This window comes from Mixophyes fleayi, chromosome 12 (genome assembly GCF_038048845.1).
Source record: "Mixophyes fleayi isolate aMixFle1 chromosome 12, aMixFle1.hap1, whole genome shotgun sequence".
Lineage (NCBI taxonomy): Eukaryota > Metazoa > Chordata > Amphibia > Anura > Limnodynastidae > Mixophyes > Mixophyes fleayi.
In genome coordinates, this window is record NC_134413.1 from 20054113 (window position 1) to 20078220 (window position 24108).

At 40.0% G+C, this 24108-nt stretch overlaps 1 protein-coding gene across 1 annotated transcript in view; it reads right to left on the reverse strand.

Moving 5' to 3' along the window:
• The window catches only part of BRF1 (BRF1 general transcription factor IIIB subunit), a 214006-nt gene that overhangs the window by 91524 nt on the left and 98374 nt on the right, over nt 1-24108 (reverse strand). The window contains exons 6-11 of the mRNA XM_075193059.1: nt 18466-18615; nt 11477-11570; nt 8051-8177; nt 7401-7440; nt 6846-6938; nt 4431-4676 (exon numbers count right to left, since the gene is read on the reverse strand). Coding sequence (XP_075049160.1) covers nt 4431-4676; nt 6846-6938; nt 7401-7440; nt 8051-8177; nt 11477-11570; nt 18466-18615 — 750 coding nt within the window. The remainder of the gene's footprint in view (nt 1-4430; nt 4677-6845; nt 6939-7400; nt 7441-8050; nt 8178-11476; nt 11571-18465; nt 18616-24108) is intronic.

The window sequence follows — 24108 nt, forward strand, 5'->3', positions numbered from 1 at the left end:
TTACTTTTCTTTTAGTAGAAACAAAATATTCTGAAACAATATTACTTTAAACCCACACACGCACCGACGGCTAGAACACACAGGACCAGATAAAAACATGGCTGTTTATCCAGATCACGTACGAGCCCGGACCCAGTCATTTTTCACAGGAGTGAGACCGTCTCAACATGTTCAAAATTAACCGCACAGAAAGGTAATAAATCATACCTTGCTTGATGAATCTGAGACAAGGAAGGCATGTGTCCTGTCATATGAAAGGAAGATATGTTTACAGTCAAAAAACATGAGATTTGGAAACGGAAATTAATTCTTATTGACTGACCAGAAACTCAACTGTTGTAGGATTGTTTTTTTAAATTGATGCAATATCTCTAATAATGCCAGAAGCTTTATGGATTTGTTCCTGATAGAGATGTATACAATTTCATTAAGCACAATCTCTTTCTGGTAGTTAGTGCACAATACAGATTCCTTCTGGCAGCTAGTGAGCAATACAGACCACCTCCTTCTTGATTGGTTAGTGTACAGTAGACCCCTTTACTGGTGGCTAATGTATAATACAAGTCTTCCTTGTTTGAGACTTGTCTACTCACCGTCCCACTAATCCATCATCACCATTTATTTATATATCGCCACTGATTCCGCAGCGCTGCACAGAGAACTCATTCACATCAGTCCCTGCCCCATGGGAGCTTACAGTCTAAATTCCTTAACACACACACAGACTAGGGTCAATTTTGATAGCAGCCAATTAACCTACTACTGTGTTTTTGGAGTGTGGGAGGAAACCCACGCAAACACGGGGAGAACATACAAACTCCACACAGATATGGCCATGGTCGGGAATTGAACTCATGACCCCAGCGCTGTGAGGCAGAAGTGCTAACCACTGAGCCACCGTGCTGCCATCCAGCATTGCTGCTGCTGAAAACCAGACCTGTTATTAGTCTTTTCCATTGCTGGCTGATACTGAACTTTGATTGGCTGTCAATTAGGACACTATCTAAACAGAATACTATCAGCCAATAATAGCAAAAGACTATTGAGTGGATGTGAGTAGATGACGACAATGGACATGATGGGGCCATAACACTTCTATTTAATAGATCTGTTTAGTACCAGAAAGTGCATGAAAAGCACATGAAAAACACCCATATATTTTTTTTGGGACTTTTTATGGCCAGTGCAGGACAACATTCATTGGAGTGAATGGAATTCTGGTCAATGCATAAGCAGATCAAAAGTGGGGATACATGAAATTCATTGGCCTGAAAATGATAAAGTTATATGTTTTCCTGGACATACAAAAGAGCAAAAGGTGAAATATACCCTAATACACCCCAATAAGATCTGCAGAACCTCAGGTCATGGTGTGGACAGGCAGCTATGAATGCAAACAGCTGCATAGAGGCACATTTGCACAAAAATAATAATCTGCCAGTCTGTATTTTTTATGGTTCATAAAAGTCTCATTCAGTATGTCATTTAAAAATATTTTAAAATTAAATTTTGAAAACGCTAAACTACTTTTACTGGCCCTAATGAAAGCTGACGTTTGCTCAAGTGTCTGGAAGAAGCCAGCGTTCCCAACCCATATTATCAGGGTGTGTGTGAACCACCCATAAGCCTTTGAATAACAGGTTTGGACACTTTGTGTGAATTAATAGTGTGTTCCAATGTGCGCACAATGTTTACATACAATAATTTGCCAAGATCTGGTTTGTCTTCAAATCCGAGAGTAACTCCAGCATGTCTGCTTTAGATGATGAGAGGCCTGAGCTTGTAGCAGCTTTAGCTGAGCACAGACACAACGAGCGAAAAAACTGTGGACAAAAATAAACTGCAGAGGAGCTTGTGCCGGGAAATAGGAAAAGTCACATATGGTGGAAGACTGTTCTGTATACACCAGACCTACGGTACACCACACCTGAATAAATGGCCTTTGGATATTGTTGTGGAAACATCAGATGTCTTACAATGACAATCCACATGTGTTAAAGCATTTACAAATAAATAAAGGTTTCAGGAATGTCTTGGAACTAGAGGTATTCGTTATGCCTTGTGTTCTGTGGGGGTAAGCCTTTATCCAATGCACACCACACTTACTGTGCTGCAGGTATACAACATACAACCGGCTAATCACAAAAACACCTTCCACTTTCTATTAAATCGCTGTTCATTGTTACTGTATATTAACAATCATCAGTTGGTCAACATGCCACCCCCAGTTCTACTGAGACAAGACTGGAGATTTCTCAGTCCGGGAAAAGCCGGTCATTAAGAGTGGAGGGGCAGGGGCAAATGCAGGATTTGTAGAGGGGTTTTTCACACCACGTGGCCAGTGGGCGTGACCAGCATGCATGGGGGCGTTGCTATAATTTTAGACAGTGCTTGGCTGCTCTCCAACTCTTTCTATCCCCATAATATACATGGGCAATGCTGCGTGCATTACTGTTAGGTGCACGCAGCTCACCCTTTTCAAGCAGAGCTGTGTGAAGCGGGAGCAGGGTCCAGTCACCTCAATTATAAAGTGCCCCAGGCTTGGATGGGGGTTTCCAGGCACTAGGAACCCCCCCCCCCCCACCTCGGTTTGCCTATGCAGGGGTTTACTGAAAAACTGCAATTTATACTGAATACAAACTCTGACTACCAATACTGAATTAAACAATGAATTTTTATAGACAGTACCCTGTGACAGGGTAAACTTACAAGCAGTGGTGTAAATTACACTTTAAAACATTAACATAGACATAAGCATAGAGAGGCTAAAAGGATATCACCATGATCGGTCATCTGAAATTGAACTGAATTATTATAACCATTTATTTTGATAGAGCCAACATATTCTGTAGCTCCGTACAGAGAATTTCATCTATGCACATTAATCCCTATCCCGGAAGATTTTACAATCTTATTCCAGATACACACACACACACACACACACACGGTGTGTAGTCAAACTCCAATTCATCTATCATGCAGGAAACACATGCGAACATGGATCGGACATACAAACTTCGCAGAGATGGCATCCTGGTTAGAATCTAACCCAATGCTACGAAGCAGCAATGCTAACCACTGAGCCAACGTGCTGAATCTGCTCAACACAGCCCGTACAGTCTGTGCGACGTATGACATTGATAGGCATGCGCCTATGAACATATATACAATTATAATGTACAGCATTGCAGGATACGTTGTTTTATAAACATAGTAATAATACTAACAAAAACAATGAATGTATTAAACACAAAAGCATATTATGAAAATGAATAGTAATCTATATGTGGGTAGATTGTTGTACGTATGCCATATTTACAATAATTATATTTAAGTACATAATTCTCAAAGTAAATTAGCGGAAGTAATAGAAAATATGTCATCTAAGTTCCCTAAATCTTTGTGCTGTAATTCTATACAAGTGTTGGCGCTCAGCTATAAGCGAATCCTGCTCCACAACAAGCGCATTCTATTAGATTACTTGGATATTGCCATTCCTAACAAATACAAATTTTAGAATGATTTTGTAACAGCGTCTGCGAGAGTCAGGGGCAGAAGAAGACATAACACATTAATGTATCCTTACTACTATTAGTGTATTTATACAGACGAGTGTGGCGTGTTTCCTGTAAGTAGGAGACTCATGATCACCAAGACCACACACAGATTATTTCCTGGACACAATCACTGTGCGAATTCGTTCACCCTACACCCTGTGAGCAACAGATGTGTAACAATTTATAGGTGCAACCGACTAAATCTATAGAGGCAAACGATGCTAGAGTTGCCTCTGATTAAGTTATGCTAAAAAAAAAAACAAAAAAAAAACAAAAAAAAACCACTATTTTATCAAATTTTTCATATCAGAAAAAAAAAAAAAAGTAAAAGGATAATTTCAACTAAAGGATAATTTCACCTAAAACTTAAAAAGTACAACCTCACGTCAACAGGTTATTTAACAGAGGCCCAGCGTTCAGGCTAACAGGCGTTTCTCCCACACCCACTTATGCTGCAGAATGTTATAGGTGGATAACAAGCTGCCGGTCTGAAATAAAGAACGGGACGACAGGAGCCAGGACAGTGCCGCAGACCTCCTGGGATAGTCCTGACTTCTGTCGGACTGCGCAAAAGCGAGTGGAGCAGCAGCCGACGCTCAAAGAATGTTAGGAGTCCCGCCAGATCTCCTGAAGCCTACAACCCAGGTAAGCAACCATGGGGAAATAGAACGGGCATTTCACCCAAAACGGAACTTTCAACTGTCACAGGAATGATCCTTTAATAAGAGAATCTGGCATTAGATAACATATAATCAGTGCCATGTATAACACAAGACGACCGACGGCTGATATCATTTTGCGGTCTGCCTTCCAGAACGACCACTGTGTCCTAGGTGCCCTGTCAATAACTGGGAGTAACCGTCATGAACTTACTCTTTTCTTGCTCCTTGGTCTCGATACATTCCCTGATGGAGTCTGTGATGCCCAAGCTTGCTGCAGTAGGGAGGGGGCCCAGCAGAGATTCTATAGGAAGCGGCTTTATCGTAGGTTCATACAACTGTAATTTAGTCTTCTCCACAATTTCACTGTAAAAATCTTTGTTTAGGTGATTGGCCGTGGCTTCCAGCTCCTCGTCCTCTCGGTCATCTTCTCCGAGCATACTGGATGTGTCATCTGCATCTGGAATAAGCAATCAGCGTCACAACATGTTCTTGCCACTAGTGGATACACATAACAGATTTATTAAAGGCCTCCTTCCAGCGACACACAGTGGGGGCAGCCATTTTGTCAGTTGAGCCAATGTCCATTAAAATGCAGCCTCAACTCACTTTATACCTCAGAATAATGTATGCCACCAGTGGAAACGTGTATAAAACAATTATATGGGACACAGTTTCAACGTACTCCGTACGTTCACTGTAGATAATCATATTCAATCATTTTGAATGTCCTACTTACATTATTGTGGATAATTTCCACTTCTCTGACGTTGTCTGCTTCTGATGGATGCAGTAGACTGAGCAATTACTGCTGGTGTAATTACAATTACTCCTTGTGAGGTAGGTATGGACGTTGTGAGGTAATCCGTAAGTCATGTGACATGTCTAGCAATTAGTGTTGGTCTGACAGGTTGAAAAACAACCTGTGATCAAAGTTATTTAAGCCTCTCCACAGATATAAAAAAAAAAAGTATTTTAAGAGCTTTATAAGGTAAAATAGAAGAAAAAAAATTTGGACTATGATTAAATTTACACTTACATTTAATGCAAGCCCTGAGATATACCCCAAAACCACACTCCGCTATTTCTCCCAATACTAATTCTATATAATAGGCGAAATATACTTTAAGTAAAGCTACTATTTGACAATACTATATATCAAGGCATGTGCATTACTGAGCTGAATACTGTAAACAACTGGAGTGTTTGTATATAACTAGATATGTCTACAATGCTCTTTCCCTCCCTCAGCAGGAGGCAGCCATGTTATGTGGGAGGAGCTTCTAGAACTAAGCTGAGTGATGGCTTTACATTCTTTCTGCGCAGGAACTCACTGTGTGATTGGTTGATCTACACAGATGAGCAGAGAGAGTGATGTCACAGGATCTCATATGCCTGCAGAATTAGCTTTTTGACCAGTATGGGACACTAGCGGTTTAGTGGTCCCTTAAGATCTGATGCAATTATGGAGACCAAGAACATTTTCATTTAGTGTTGTTTCTTCATGACGTACTGCATTGGGTTATTGGTCTAAAGGGTACGGTGTTCATAAGCTCTTACTGGCATAAACATACTTCTCAACTGTCCTGATTTAGGCATAAAATGTGCAGTTATGGAAAACACGAGACTTATAATGTTAATAAAAACACCACACGTTATGTGTACAGTTCTCTGAAACCCTATTCCCATTGATGAAAGGGTTGGATAGATTAGCCCTTCTACAGAAATAAATATATATATATATATATATATATACACACATACACATACACACACACACACACACACACACAGTTATACACACTCTAAATACTTTTGTATCTGTGGCATTTACGGATATAACTTTAATGTTAATGGTTTTTGGAGACCTGATTTAAAAGTTTTTAATATGAACTCTTATTAATATCATCAGTCATTACATTATATAACAGTATTGTATATTTAAATAATATTTTTGTATAGTTTTTTGGTATTGGTTTTACTGGGTTTTTTTTGTTTTTTTTTTACAATTTATCACTATTAGATGATTTCAGCAATAGACACCAGCGTCGTGTCATTTCCCATCATTATGTGATAATTGATTCAATTATGTCTTAAAGAGAGCTCTTATTTAAAACACCAGCTGCTTGGCATTGTCAGAAGTGCCTCTATTGCCTGTAGAAGAAGTAATCCGAAACGCATAACAGAGGATGACACAAGGTTGTATCCAGCTGACTCTGACTCATTTATGTGTCTTTTCCTATTGAACTGATGTAAGTGTGATTACTATATTATTAAAAGTGTTAAACATAGCGCTTGATCGATTTACACATATATTGTTGTGGCTTTGGCAACAGACACTGACCTATATTTCGAAGCATAAAAAAGGTTTAATACATGTACAAGCTCTTAAAATGTGCAGAATTTAAGAATTTTGTGCAACTTTAGAATGTTCAGCGAGGCCCTAGAATGTTCAGCGAGGCCCTAGAATGTTCAGCGAGACCCTAGAATGTTCAGCGAGGCCCTAGAATGTTCTGTACATTTGGCAAGAACTGGAGAGATGGCAGCAACATTAAAGGACTTAAAAAAAAAAAAAAAAAAAAGAACTTCCATAAATAAACTTTAGTGGTCGTACATCATTAAATCTCACCATCTTTGCTGTAAGAGGCGTACATTCCTCTTGGCTTTGGCCTGTTACTCTCCAACTCATTCTCAATTTCGTCCTGATAGGATGTGATTTCTCCTGTTATAGAAACAAGTTGAATATATGAACTATGTTTTACACCACAATCTTCTTGCAGCTAATATACAAGTGCTTTATATCACTACTCTGTCATGTTAGGAGACACTGTTATTTCTCCTATCTAATTTTCAGTCTCTGGTTTCCAGATTGCCTCGATCCCCTCCTCACATCATGATAAGTCACACAGAGCCTTGTCATCATTTACATAATCACACAAGTGAACAGGTCACTGCCTCCCCCAGTTCGGCAAACTCATCTCCTGACATGATCTGTGCTGCTGTGGAGCTTTCTGATGATTGGCTACAAGTTGTGTTATCCCAACCACTTCAAAACTGAAGACATCCCTGATGAGGAGCAATCCCAGACTGAATACAATAAGGTGCAAAGAATCTTATCATATGGAGGTAAAACAAGAAGGCTTCATAGAATCAGCCAATCAGCAGATTATAGCATCAATATTACCTTCCACGTCATCCAGCTTTTTTGACAATTCTTGTTCAAGCTGGAAAGAAGACAAAACATTGGACTGCCATTAGTGGTCTGTATCACGTTTTCGTGTTTCATAGCTATATATCATGGAATACAGCAGGAACAAAAAACTACCTATTGAATTCAGCTGCACCAGCTGTCTCTCAAAATGTAAAACAAACTCCTGACTATTTGCATGACCTCAGACAGCTAAGAGAATCAGAAGCTACATATATGCCACACACCTGTATTATCCTTCAGATGATGGTCATATAAAGACTAAGCTCTGACCACTAACCGGTATCTTCCAATTGGTCTGCTAGATAACCACTTCCCAGAAGCCCTATTTTCAGTGCACGATTTAGCTATCACAGTACAGTCCATTGATATCTTACTTTATAGGAATAATCCACCAGCTGTTTCTGAGCACCAGCCAAGGCAGTATCTATCCATCATTTTGACAGGAGACCCAAACCCACCTCTCGCAGAATGATTAAAAGCTCCCCTCTACCCATTTAGGCACTTAATTTTTATCTTCAATACAACAGGGCCTTCAGCTTGTAACAGGAACACTGCATGGCTTAATCAACATGGGGTTCCAGAAATCTGACTCGGTGGGCTAGGATATAGGTACAACACTTTACCTGCTGTATCCGGACCTTCCTCTGACCTGCGGTGAAGGAAGGAGGATCACATTCCTGATCCAAATCTATCTTCATAAACTCATCTATTGTTAATTGACTTGTTGGTGTGTCTTCAAATTCTGTTAGCCTGCAAAATGCACGGAGCTGCATCAATTACACAGGACAAAATACAAATGACTAAATAAATACCTTCTATGGTTACATGCTAAAGTTTGGCTGTCTTGAAGGTTTTTGTAAACTCCTGCTTGAACGTAACCTGTGCGGGACTAAGACACTGTAGTAAAATGGTGATAAGGTTGTTCTGGACGACCACTGAATGTCCATATCTGTAATGTAAACAAACCTGCCACAAACAAAGGCAAAACTGCCAAGCCTACAGTGTTTGGTGCAATGCAATCAGTCGGCTGATAGGATTGTGTGTGCAGTCCCATAAAAACCCAATGAGATCCTGATCAAACCAATGCATTTTGGGCCATTACAAAAATGTCAATTCAAACCAATCGGGTCTAAAATTGCCAAACTGGGAACACATTTGCCATGTCTCTGGCTCACTTTAACCCCTTTCTACAGTTTATTCAACGAAAGGCAGTTAGATGTTGCCATCTGATTTATCTCTGCACATACACCAATCATTTGCAAACAGACTGACAAGTAAAGAAAGGGTGGACCTTGGCGAAAACATGTTTTTGCTGAACATTTTTACCCCAAAATTGATGATGATCTGCACATTATTATTATCAACTTTATCTGTGCCTCTGCTAGAAAACTATGCATCAGAAGTGTATAAAGTGTAGACAAAGCCTTGTACTTTGATCTCACTTTAACATTGCTATAAGTGTATTCATTAACGGGTCTCAAAGCTTACAGGCAACATCCTGTACTATGTATGTAATGAGCGTTCTCATAGGACTCCATAATATTTTATAGTGCGTTAACACTTCTGAACGTTGCAGGAAAAACAGAAACCAACACAAAGCAAGGCTAAAGGAAACGCATGTCAGAAAGGCCGTAGACAAGTCCATTCGCTTACATTATTTTTTGCAAAGTCAGCATCTAATTTTAATAGACGTTGAGAACATGCATTAAACACCTTAAAATAACGCCTCTGTGTACGAGGCCTGAAGTCACAGAAACATGTATAGAAAAAAAAGTCTTCATATCATCTTATTATGAACTGGAGGAAATTAATTTAAAAAAAGAAAACGTGTGCGGTAAAGAAGATGGAAAAGGGGTAAGATAATTGCAAGAGATGTATTTCCTCTTTTTAAGCAGCAGTCAATATAGATTTAATAGACTTTCTTCTTTCCAATGTCCTAGGTGAATAAACTATAGCTGGAAGTGAAAGTAACATTGGTTAATTTAGCAATGACATCTATGCTAAATAAAATAATAGTGAACCTATCTACAACACCTTAGAAGAAGCCATATTTTGGGCTTTACCAAAATTCATGAGAACGCAGCCTACCAATTTACTCATCACTGAGACATAAGTACCCTTGTGTGTGGCCTTGGGAGACATGGCTGGACTATGAGGCGGATTGTGCGGATGGGGGTATGGCCTTAATGGTGTCGTCTATCCACACCACCCCCTCCTAAAATATGCAGTTTATTGCAGGGGCAAGACCTTACAAAAATGGCTGCCTCCGCTATGTGGAGTCAAGTGGTGCACTTTAAAAAAGAAGCATGCTTGTCACTGACTCACCCAGAAAACTGACAAGTATCATCCATCTCCCAAGATTATAGTTGTCTCACATGTCTAGGGTTTTTATCTTAATCCCGGCTCTGACAAACTCAATTCTACAACATTCCTTCAAGAAAACACTGAAAACTCATTTTCCGCCTTCCTTTCTCTGTAATAACCGTAAACGTCTAGGATGAAAGCCGCACAGGATCATTTTAAAATGGACAATCAGGCTTTGTTGAGTCACACAGTAAATACAGTAATATTTTAGTCATCTCCGGCTTGTCTGGCATTAAAGATTCAGTTCAGTCATTTACCTTCTGTCAGAGGAAATCAAGCTGTCATTTCGGATGATATCTGCACAGGAATGTCTTGTATATATAAACATTTCAACGGCTCGGCTGACAAACACTACCTGCTTCTTCACAAACAATAGACACGGCCCCTTGTTACAATTACATAACTAAACAGGTTGATTCCGATGAGAAATTGTTTTAAATGTTACTGTAGCTTTGATTTCCTCCAATTCCTTTACATTAATAACGGTTGGCTGCCTTAATCACCACATATAGCATTTAAAAAAAAACACAGAAGAAAGGAGTATGCTGGATAAGGAAGCACTCACTAGACCCCCAGAGATCAGGGGACACTACGAGTGCACTTAAGCACTCGCCCCTGCAGGGAGCCGGCTGATGGAAGGGTTCAGAGTTGTTACTTTTCACTTTTAATCTTTCATTTTAGAAGGATTCAAAGGCTTTACAATGTGGCCTTTTTGCAGCACAGCATGCGTGTATATATAGAAAAAAAAAGCAGAGTTCTCCTGCGGAGGACGCCCTAGCAAGGAAAGCTCCTTGGGCGAAGTCTTGACTAAATGTTAGATTTTGGATGAGACAATCTATCAGTGTAGCAATAAACAGCTCTTTTGTTTATTGGGTGGTTGGCCAGTTTTCACTGATATATACAGTTTGAGGTCGACACGCAATAACAGTACGTGCGAAGTAGCTATGATGAGATTATTTGCAATTCCAGAAAGATATGTACTAAAGATTTGTGCTATTCTATAATAGGGTCACCTTTTGTCATAGCACACTGAAAAAGAAGGTCTAAGCTTGTTGTCAACTATGCGAAATGTAGGTCTTTATACAAACTAGTGTGGTTACCCATGATCCTCTTGTAACCCATTTGCGCATAGCAACTAATAGCATTGCTAGTGTAATATTGTTCTGTACAAGTTACATTTGATCATCATTATCATTTATTTATATAGCGCCACTGATTCCGCAGCGCTGTACAAAGCTCATTCACATCAGTCCCTGCCCCATTGGAGCTTACAGTCTAATTCTGAGAGAGAGAGCGCAAGAGACTAGGGTCAATATTTTTTTTTTATAGCAGCCAATTAACCTACTAGTATATTTTTGGAGTGTGGGAGAAAACCGGAGCACCCGGAGGAAACCCATGCAAACACAGGGAGAACATACAAACTCCACACAGATAAAGGCATGGTCGGGAATTGAACTCAGCACTTCTGCCTCACAGCACTGGGGTCATAACCACTGAGCCACCATGCTGCCCACACATTCTAAGGCATACCAGAACTTAGCTTGCAATTAGCAGTGAATGTAATTTAAACAACATTCCAAGAACTGAAAAATTTAAACTGAACATGAAGACTCTGGTGGATAACCGTGAAAGAAAAACAGGGTCCTACAGAACGCAAAACATTGTCACGAATGTATAATTCTTACCGCTTCCTCAGTGTCGATTCGCAAACCTTCACTACTCTGATGACCTCTTTAATAGTGCGTCGGAAATCGTGCATTCTGGATGCCACCAGGAGAGCTGCAAGGATGAGAAAGTTACAGTCAGCATAACTGGTGAGTAAACAGGACAAGGTGCTCGGTGCCAGTCACAGGAATGTCACCGCAGTGACACCGAGCACACGGCAATGCTGCTTGGTATTCTAGGCAGCAGGAAATACAAGCGGCCGTCTCAGCTCAGGTTTACAAACCTAGCTATTAGCTTGTGAGGTCTGGTAAGTGCTGTAAACCTTTCATTTGCTTCAACGGAGTGAAACCTACGCCGTTGAAAAACATTCAGGATACGCTCAACACCCTGTATTATTTTGTGCCTTGATATGGCATGGTTTTATAGGGGCCATTTAAAGATGATCTATAAAAAGTGGACAATAAATATAGTTCTCCCTTTTGACTAAGCTCTGCAATATATCAATATATACTGGCCTTCAAAACACAACAAATCACACATGCTGTGCAAACCTACATCTGAACGACTGCATTTAACGCAGATTTATTTCTCACAAGGTCACAGAAAATCATTTACCCCTTCACTGCCACCGAGTCCCAAAAAAGAGACGTTGATCTCCATAAAGGTGAAATGAACGCATGTCATTAAAATTGGCATGTCCGGCATTAACCCACAGAGGTTAGATCAGTGTTGGCTAACCGGTGACACTCCAGGTGTTTGTGAAACTACAAGTCCCAGCATACCCTTCCAGCAATAAGCTGCTATATATTGGCAAAGCATGATGGGACTTGTAGTTTCACAACACCTGGAGTGTCACAGGTTAAGCCAACACTGGGTTAGATAATAGTGGTGTTAACCCCAACCTGTGGCAGGTCTTCAAGAACTGAAAAGAGAATTTACCTTCAAGGAGGCTTCACACTAGGACAAACGTGGAGCTGCTGGAACTGATGCACATGCTATCATTTTCTAGGTACCGTAAGGGGTGCAGCATTGCCCCCGCCAGCTAAAACGCAATGTTATCTGGTGGATTCATTGAGTCATCTGTAGGGCTCAGAAAATGACAGCAGCTGCGGAGGTTCCAGAGTAAAGATTGGAATCCCAGGTGGATCCGCAGGAGACTTCTACTCTTTAAAATAGTATCTAGTATTAGTAAACCCCACCCCAGCTCTTCTAATACAAGCATGAAATATCAAAATAGAGTTAAGCCTTAGCACCACTTTAATAAATTAATAGGATTACGTTCCGATGTACGAGACCAAAAAAAAAAAAGCTGGTACCTAAAAGAAAAATTAAGTCATATTCCAAGAAATAAGGAAGCTAGCGAGAATACTGCACAACACTTCATATCAAAGCAATAACGCTTGAGAAATATTTTATGGGTATTTTTCCTAAACTAATTTTCAAAATACTGTGAACTATGGAATACATGCCTGTACTTAAATAAACATTATCCACATAAGCGGCATATTTTTCTGAAAAGGAAATCGCTCTCTTGGTGTGTACAAAGCCCTGTTATATAGCGATACATTTTGAGGATTAGGACCCATTAGGATTCTTTCCAGCCCTCACAAAACAAATAGCATCTACAGAATAAACATGCTACACAGTCAGGCGCAAAGGACTCTGGGAGAATTACAATAGTCTAGCTTACAATAAGAGCAGATGGAGACTATGTATCATAACTAATGTGCAATCTATAATCATCTGAACTCCTAATGTTTTCGGTCTTCGCCATTAGACGACGGAGGAAAACACATTTACAGAAAACACATAGTATCCAATGATGCATTTCATATTAGCTTGGCAATTAAATTGCCTAAAAGTCCATTTATTTGCGAGCTTGGTTTATGACAACGATATTTCCTAGTGAAAACGTTCCCGTCGAATGGCCTCTGCATAGCTATAATGCAGGCTGAATAGGTCATATCCGAAAGGTCATTTTCCCCCTTTTAAGATTTAAAGCTTTCTGTAATAGAAAGTGCAATGAGATAAAATGATAAGTTGGTGTGGATAGTAATATAATACACTGGCCAATCTTGCAGGAATTTAAAGCTACATTACCACCTAATCGGCAAACCCTTCAAGTTCATCACTTTAAAATAGCTGTGGAGAAAAGGGAGTGTGTGCCAAATCCAATCAGAAGCCACAGTCTCCGTGACTGTGCCTTCTGATTGGTCCTCTCACTCAAACCTTCTTCCTTCTAACACAGGGGTCAGGGAACTTTTTTACCTTTTACCCCCAAATATATTTAGATACGCCGACGTTACCCCCTTGATTTGAAAGGAAGGAAATCATATATTATTAATTATTGGAATTCAAAATTTTATTGAATCTATTCAAAATTTCTTTGAAAGCTTCAACTTCAAAACTTCAGGTTTTGGAGAAATGATGTTGCTTCATTTTTGATACGAGAGCATCAATATTGGGGCATTTTGATGTCAGAGCAATTTGGATACAGTCTTCAGCGTCCAATCGATTTCTCTGCTTTGTTTTTATGTTCGTTAGAGTGGAAAATCCTTGTTCGCAAAGGTAGATTGTTGCAAAAGGCAGCAACTTTTTGACTGCCTCCTCATATGCAATTTTGAATGCCTTTGCAGCTGTTGACACCCAAAAATATGACAGATCTGCTTTGTTTTCAAATGCAATACGTGCTTCATTATTGCATCAAAGCTCAAGAAGTGCCTCTGCCAACCCTTGAGGCTCTTCTGGTTCAACAGCAATTTCACATTTAAAGGGGTCTACAATCCAACTGACAGCATGTGAATCGGCAGCATTACCCCCAGGAATTTCATTTGGGGTAATTTACCCCTGTTCCCTGACCACTGTTCTAACACAAGTTAAGCACATGTAAATAGCTGAGAAAATAAAAATCACTGGACCAAATGAAACGTCCATATTTATGTTTTTACGTTCTTATAAACTCATTGTGATTAAAAACAAGGGGACTTCAATTGGCCGCATTACCGGTAAAAGCAAGGCGGCCTGCGCATTACTACCGTTATTATGGTAATAATGTGCCTAATTATTATTACGGTAATAATGCTCTTAATTATCATTGCGGTAGTTTCATCGTCGGCTTTTTGCTCGCAGCAGAAAGCCGGGTTAAAATTACGGTAATAACTGTAACCACTTTAACGCCGCGCTAATTCGGGGGTATTTGAATTCCCCCCAAAGATTGGACGACTTTGTATACACATCTAAATGCATAGTAAACACAAAAAACGGACAGTAAGTGTGCATATAAATACAATGTGGTTGGAAAAAAAAAAAAACACTGCAAAAGCCACTGTGTATATTGTTGCCTTAGGCCAGTTATCCACGAGACTTCACAGTGCATTCATCATAAGCTCATCTATTCTGTAGTGATGTCCAGGTCATGATATGAAATGTGTGTCTAATGAATCTGCAGAAGAGAAACGCGTCAGGTTAAACGCCTACAGCTACACCTTTGAACGTGCTGGACATTGCCTACTTAGAGCGGATACATTTCTACTGGCACCAGTGACTAAGCATCTGAAGACTCTTATTAAATATCAAGAGGCCACAAGACAAGAGAGCTAAAATATTGATCTGAATGACACTTTTCTCTGGCAAGATACGTCTATTGCCAGCAGGATAAACTACATTCCTAATAGTAAACGTTCACCTAGGACAACTTATATGTTTTCTCTTCAATCTGTATTGGGACTCGGGAGTTCCTAAAGAAGAGTTTAGTTACATATGTGATGTGATTATACCATCTGTGACTATGGAGCTTTGATCATCAATGGAGTGAACACTGTATAACCGGAGTACAAAATTGTACAATTGATGCAAATGCCAACGTTTCCACTTATGTTTCTCACGGTACATGAGATTGTACAACGGGAGCCTTGCCTATCTTGCACAGTCAACCAATGGAAAAGAATATCCCGGGGGAGTATCATGGAGCAATAGGATTTTAGGTTTGGGGGAATATGTAGGTAAACAAATAGCCAGAGATCACAACGTCTCTGCAATCACCAATTTCATAGTGCTAAGTATAGAACAGGGGAAATCTATGATTAGTTTAGTTAATCACAACGGAAATCACTGGTTTAAGACAATCCAGATTACTAAAAAAAAACAGTGAAGTGATATTGAAAAAAAACAAGCAAAAAACCCCAAACCGTTGATACATGTACGGAACTTTTCCATTAATTTCAATGACATTTTCAGTGTATGCGTTACATGTAGAAGCCCCATTGAAACGAATGGCTGGTGTATTGAACATGCATTTGTTAGCTAGGGTTTCTACTTGGCTACACACATTGGGGCATATTCAATTGTTGGCGTTACAGCCAAAAATATTGCGGCAGGCGCACTATTACCGTCATTACGGTAATAGTGCGCATAAATACCGGTATTACGGTAATTTTCTCGCTGGATTTCAGCTCGCAGCTCCCTGAGCCACGAGCTGAAATCCAGCTTACTATTACCGTAATACCGGTAATAGTTTTAACGCCGCGGGGAATTCAAACAATTGAATATGCCCCATTGAATGGAGCAAGAAGCATTCAAGAACTGCGAAGCAAGGCTATCGTAGGGCGCCGAAATTAGACACAATGGACTCCATGGTCAGACTTGTTTAGAAGCATTGTACTAATCGCATGTTATTTTAACGTCTATGTGTATGAAGCATAGAAAAACTGAAAATTCTCCTGGTGATGAAGAGGGGTAATTCTGACGGTCATCAAGCCGTTAATATGAGCTCGTTGTTGTCAATTTACTTTTTCTTATTTTATTCACTTGTGCCAGGCAAGTAGCAGAACTTTTTTCCTAGGCATTATAACTTATCCTTCACTCTATTTTTATGGTGAGATGTTTTACTCCGATTTTTGCTATGATTTACTATCAACATTCCATTGTCTTATTTTCTGCTTTTATCTTTGTTGTGACAATATAAAAACTGTGGCTTGAAAAGCAGCTGACTGTCTCTACTAAGCAAGAAATTTTTGCTACCGTCTAGTTTTCTGGGTTTTCTATCTGTTGACTCCAGAAATGCTGGACCAATATCCACGAGAACACAACCAAACCCCAAAATTGCTTCCGTCACTGTGTCCATTATCACGTACATGGATTTTAATCTTCGTGAGTATTTCAACAAATATTTAACATAGGTCAATATTTCAACAATTTTTCTTACAACAGCTTCAATTTGTCTTTGTATAACACCGATCACACATTACATTTGTTCACTATAAATGTTATTATTTTGAAGGACCATAAATAAGCCACAAGATCTTCTCGCTTATTGTCTATCAAAGTTTATGCTGTTACAGGTACCTATAACTTGAGAAGGAAAGGGGGTAGGTGTGTAGGGGGGTTGGGAGGTTGAATCGTTGGTTAGTGGGGGTACTATATTAAAGTTAGCCTTTAAATTTGTGCTGTTCTAATGTATATTTTTGCAGGTTAGATTAGGGGGGACTGAGAAAGCTTCTTAAGGGTCGACCTGAGCATCAATTTGGACAAACATGGAAGTATCAAAATCTGTGAAGTTCTGGCTTCCCTGCAGCCTGCCAGTGAAAATGGCGGTATCTGCCCACCGTATTTTCCACCATACAAGATCATTATCCTATCGGTTTTAATATCATTATCGGGTATCTTGGTCGTTTTTAGACCACTCGCAATGAGTCGGCTGCCCTATATCCCAGGCGATATCGCAGAGTCTGGCCATAACAACCCCTCTCCCCCCCATCGTGTTCAGGTCAATAGGGAACAATGAACACAAATGTCACAGAGAATCTCTAATAAGAAAGTAAACCTTGATATAACTGCATTGTGCTTATTATGTAATGACCATTTTATAGAATTCATTGCTTTCATTTATTCCCAAGAATTGCAGGCATTTGCAGAACTGAAGAGACAAACTAAACTTATAAAAATACAATTTTATCTAAAATAAAAGGTCAGCAAGTGTGTGTGTGTGTGCGCGTGTGTGTGTGTGTGTGTGTGTGTGTGTGTTTGTCCATACCATGGCACACAGTCTTCCTATAGCATCCTTCAACAGGCCAAAAGACATTAGACGACTCAAGTGTTCCATGATGGAATGTGTAAGAGTCAATGAGAACACACCTGGGTATGAGGAGCACCGAATATTAGCAACTTGAAATTTGTTTATTATAAGGAATAATAACCCCCCCTTACTGTAACATAAGGATATTCCTATGCATTGTTCTTTAACATGGTCACGAAACTCCCTGGTGGCTATCCTTATATTACATATAAAATTAGATTACATACAAACATTAAATTTCACTCACATAATGAGCCTGATTAATCTGTGGACACAAGTCCATTTTGTGCGCTGTATCTTGCATGAAATTACACTGCAAATTCGCCAGAACGGGATTTATACCAGTGAACACTAGCGCATGCAATTCACACTTCTAACAGCCTACGGGGCTGGACGGACATAGGAAAGTACAGTAAGGGTGTGGGTACACATGTGCGGCCTATTCAAGCTCAAGACATCTCTTGTGTACGTGCTTTCAAGCAGTGTCAATTGCACCAACTACAGGTCATGTGTAAGTGCCGACTGATAGTCAGGGCTATATGTATGGACCAAAACAAAACAACTAGTGACAATGCATTTTAATCATGAACAATGGGGTGAAGGACATTCCACTGCGAGCACCACACTGACCACAGGCGGGAGGTGGGTACGGTATATACAGGCTTCCATGCTTTTAGTTATAAGCATGCTTTTAGACACCAGGGTGTAACTGGCCTTAGGTGATTTCAAAGTCTAAGCATATTTATTATGACACGTTAGACATTGTATATACAAGATTCTTAATTTCACCCTCAAATTGTTCATTTAAGCTACAAAGGATCCTCCAGTGCAACAAGCCAGGTGGCTCGAATTGAGCAACATCCACAGAAACAAGTTTATGCATTTTCCTGAAATATAACCAATTAGCAATGAGGAGACGATATGCAGTTACTGTACCGGCACCGCAGAGCCCAGATGGGCGCCGTCCTGTGTGCATCCAATCCCTCTTCATCCTCTGGACCAGTCTCAAAGCCGTCATGGACACTTCATGATTTTTATCTCCGAATTCCAGCATGTGAGCGAACCGAGGAATGTATAGGCAGGGGTCTGCAAGACAGCATATGTAATAAGGGTGATGGTCTCCTCCACCGGTCACGTATTGTGACGGCTATCATGCAGAGCATCATACGCAGCTGTCAAAGCATTACTGTAAGGAGATACATTCTTTGGGCCCGATTCATTAAGGATCTTAACTTGAGAAACTTCTTATTTCAGTCTCCTGGACAAAACCATATTACAATGCAAGGGGTGCAAATTAGTATTCTGTTTTGCACATAAGTTAAATACTGACTGTTTTTTCATGTAGCACACAAATACTTGATAGCTTATTTGTACACTGACATTTAAAGTTGATATTTGTGTGCTGCATGAAAAAACAGTCAGTATTTAACTTATGTGCAAAACAGAATACTAATTTGCACCCCTTGCATTGTAACATGGTTTTGTCCAGGAGACTGAAATAAGAAGTTTCTCAAGTTAAGATCCTTAATGAATCAGGCCCTTTATCTTTAAGTTACATTCTTAGCTACGGACACATTTCAGCAAACTGCAGGACTTTTAGAAATATAAATCACAACTTAGCACATACATTGGAGGAGGTATGATGTAGGACATGGATGACAAGCAATGCATAGGTAGACACGTGTGTATATCGTAATGGACACACGGGTAACGGGTGGGAAGAAAACTGAAGTGAAATGGTCAGTAGGTATTGTGGGCAGAAAAATATATAAGGATAACATTAAGAAATTCTCATTGTATTGCTAGTTTTACTGCTCATAAACACAGTACCATAGATAATGTTTCAGAGAGTTGAGAATCCACAGTAGCAATAAAAATTGACAATATAGCCAGGTAATCAGCAGTTTAGGAGTGAGGACATCACTCTCATAAATCCCATCGGTAAAAACAGGAGAGATGACTTTCCTGCCCTTCACAACCCAAATGTCACTTTCTGGCCCACACCGAATGGGAGAGGCGCAATATCTTATTATCTCAGCCTGATGCCAACACCCCTATCACAATCATAATGACTGTCATTTTATTACATTTTCAAAATCAACAATAAACTCTGATTGAAGAACCACACACACACACACACACACACACACACACACACACACACACACACACACACACACACACAAAACAAATAGTAAAACTTAAAGGCAAAGGCCTGTGTTGTTCACACTTCAGAAACAGACTTAGTCATACATTTAAGTAAGGAGAGCTCAGCCATTTCCTTCCTTCCACGACCTCTGGGAAATGCAATAAAGTCGGAAAAGCCAGGCAAACAATGACTGTTTACAGCTCAATATAAAACCTGTAGAAAGGACAAGTGAAACAATGTCTTTGAAAGGAGACATTCTGAGCTGCTCCCAACATTCTAAGGATGAACAGGACAAAGGGCTCGATTCAGTCACATATTAATGCTGGGATATCAAGACAATCGGGCCGGTAATTCAGCATGTGTGTCCCGAAAACAACCGTGATGCCTCATAAAACCAACTGGCTCATTATCGGGCATGTTGGGAAACGTAGTTAACCACTCTCGGATGGGAGTGACTAAAATATGGCTATAGAGGCATGTGTAATTTGGAAGACTGAGGGAAAGGACAAACCACACAGGGCTTTTGTCACTTTATTTTTAAATAAACGCTGCAACAAAACAAACAACAATATATTGCATAGGCAACTGGATCCCACATTTATAAACCATGGAAATAAGGGCACAAACTATCAGTAATATTACCCCCGTCACCATCAAATCCTGGCCTTGTACATCACTTATTTTATTTCAGCAGCAGAGCATAAACTTGCTACATATGTCCAAACACCACTTGGCTACGACTCTTGGTAAGGTAACCCACAGCCAAATCAAAAATCACTTCTCACTTCTAATTTAACACAGCACGGTGGCTAAGTGTTTAGCATTTCTGCCTTACAGCACTGGGGTCATGAGTTCCAATTCCCGACCATGGCCTTATCTGTGAGGAGTTTGTATGTTCTCCCTGTGTTTGCGTGGGTTTCCTCCAGGTGCTCTGGTTTCCTCCCACACTCCAAAAACATACTAGTATGTTAATTGGCTGCTAACAAATTGACCCTAGTCTGTGTGTCTGTGTATGTTAGGGAATTTAGACTGTAAGCCCCAATGGGGCAGGGACTGATGTGAGTGAGTTCTCTGCACAGCGCTGCGGAATCAGTGGTGCTATATAAATAAATGGTAATAATAATAATAATAATAATAATAATAATAATAATAATAATGACAGTGTAGAGTTTGGAAGGACTGGAAGTTGGGCAATCAGACATTTCTTTAAGACCTGTGCAATTTTTCTCTGCATTTTTTTTATGTGAAAACAAATCCTATGAATGTATATTTTTAATGTCATCCCCCCTCCACACCAACTGCATATATACACTGTGAAGTCTAATATTAGGTACTTAGAATATTATCAACAGTAAGTGAAAGCAAGGCACTACCATCACAAGAATCTTCAGGTTACACCAACTCACACCATTATAATAGTCAGCCATGCAGAGTTCTTGGGGGTGAAAGTGACTTTCAGAAGGTCACGTCCTATAGGCACGGAGCAACCAAATATAGTACGAGGAAAGCAAGGAGTTTCAGGAAGTTTCCTGTAAAAGGCTTCGGCCCTGTTTTGTCAGGCACTGCACGACTGAGCAGAGGAAATCTTATTCAGGGTGCACTGTGAACTTCATTGTACTTACAGGATGCTAGCTAGTATCATCATCTGCAGAAGAATCAGATCCTGCGCTAAAGCCAAATTAAATATCAGGGTTGCATGATGCAATTTAGTGATGCAAATAAATAAAGAAATTGCATCAGTCAAAACAAAAATGACAATGATTAGTAAACACAGAACATCGTACCGAGTCTAGAGATCTACTTAGAACATTCACCGCACCTGTTGCATTACTTTCTGAAAACATTTTCATGTTAAATAAATATTATTAGTGGCTGTACGTTAAGTTTTCATAACGTAAAAAAAGGTTCAGGGTTAGGAAATCTGTCTAATATCCATGGTGTGAATTATGTTCCATGCAATAAACGGAGTGAAGATTATGGCGTTGCAGACTGGTCCTAAAACTTCTGAAGAATTTAGGGTCCCAGCTGTGACGCTCCTAAGTTTCTGGTCCTATTCGGACCTGGACCTCCCCTCAAATGTCCCTCACGGTCAATAAGACAACAATTTCCTCAGTCTCCTAAGCCCGCTGCCTTGGTGTCACGCCTGACTCCAGAATCTGCTTTATTCCTCACATCTAGACTCTCTCCCAGTCCTGTCGATTCCTCCTTAAAAACACCCATATATTCACACTTCAATCCATCTTAAATGCTGCTGCAGGATTGTTCTTCCTTTCTCACCGATCCACATCTGCTGCACCACTTTGCAAATCCCTACACTGGCTCCCTGTGTCCTCCAGAATCCAATTCAAATTACTCACCCTTCCCTACAAAGCCCTCAACACCACTACCCCTGCATACATCTCAAATCTCATATCAAAATACTCTCCCTCCCACCCTCTTAGATCTACCTCTGACGTGCGCCTTGTCTCGTCTCTGGTAACCACCTCTCAGTCCTGCCTACAAGACTTCTCCCGTGATGCTCCCTACTTATGGAATTCCCTACCATGCTCAATCAGACTTTCCCACAGTCTTCAAAGTTTTAGACGTTCTCTAAAACCCATCTCTTTTTTAAAGCTTACCCCAATGATACTATTCACACTAATGCAACCTCACAGCTGTTCTAATCTCCACTCTAAGCCACACTCGCTCCTCTTGTTTCAGCTGTGTCCTCTTCCACTTAGAATGTAAGCTCTCTAATGAGCAGGGTCCTCCATACCCTTTGTTTTCATGTCTCCATCTATGTTGCCTCTCCTGGTCGCCCAGCTGAACAGTGCACTCACTTCCTTTAAATGCCCATTATAGTAAAATAATGCAGCAGTGGATTATGAGAATTATTTGTAAATGCTGCAGGACACCGTTTGAGTAGGAGAAGAGGTAGACTCATGCCATGCTAAGTTACACTCACTGGCAACATTGGTGCTGATCGGTCGCTCATATCTAAGCACCCTCAATTAAAAGAAAGAAAAGTGCATTAAGAATAGAACAAATGGAAGTCTATGGGTTCAGTCACATACACGCGCTTTCAAAACCCCTGTGCTTGCAAATGTGCCATGTTCTATTATCAATGCACTTGTGCTAATGGAGAGTATGGAGAAACACATTACATTACGTTTCACATATGAGAATTTGGTTTTGGATTTCCTGTTACAAACACAGGTAGAGACGCCGTTGCCCCATTGACCTGGCAGCCAACAGGCTTATGACGTACAGTGCTTCATAGATCAAGGGAGGCTCGACCTATGTGACTCATCCGATGTAGCATTTAATTATTGCCATAGGCTGGGAAGAGATAGTTAGAGATGTGTTTCCTGGTGTGGTTGCTTCTTTCTCAAGCAAAACAATGGCAGAAAATGATATCCAACATCAACTGCAATATTATTTTTATCCAGCCTTTCCATTATAAATGCACGTTCACCTATATTTATATATTTGTTATTGTGGATTATGAAGCACATTAAAATGTATTTATAAACATACTATTTCTTTATAAAGGCCTCTATTGACATTAAAAACGCCAGTGCTAATAATAGTAGATATAGCAATGTCCTGGCAGAAGGCCAGTATAAATTGTTGGCACAGAATTTATATTTTTCCCCGTATTTCCAAGGAACTCCTTCAGATGGTTATGACGGAACACTCTGCTAAACAGCTCCACACACCTGTTCCATTGTCGTGCCCTCATAATATGCACCACACCGAGATGATGTCATTTGTTGAGTGTAGGATTTATTTAAAACACATTTAATAAAAAAATAATAATAAATAAATAAATAATAAAAAAGATATTAGTAAGTGCATCAAAAACAGGTACAAAGCGTACATACATATAAATGTGAGCGTAGCCTTAGAACTGCAGTCAGGGGGGTGTTCTGATAATTATCAGTAATTTCAAGGTATCTTTAAACTGTGAGTAGGAATGTTAATATAAATAATCACTCACATCAGTCCATGCCCCCATTGGAGCTTACAGTCTAAATTCCCTATAAAACTCACACTCAGACACTAGGGTCCATTTTTGTCAGAAGCCAGTTAACCCACCAGTTTGATTTTTGACTGTGGGAACATCATACGGGTAGGAAACCAACACAACACAAGCATAGGGAGAACATACAAACTCCACACAAGTAAGGCCTGGCTGACATTGAACCACTGTGCTGCTTGATATCTGCACAATACCAATCCTCATCTTCTCTATGCCCTATCTAAGGCTGGGTACACACTACAGGTTTGTAACACTGATTATCTTGCCAATGACACGAGAAACGACCATTAGGTCTGATACTCCATTAGTGTGTACAATGCAACGATGAACGATTACCGTTCCAAAGCAAATCGTATCGTTTTATTAGATATAAACGGAATAAAACTCTCTATAAACGATGCAACGATGT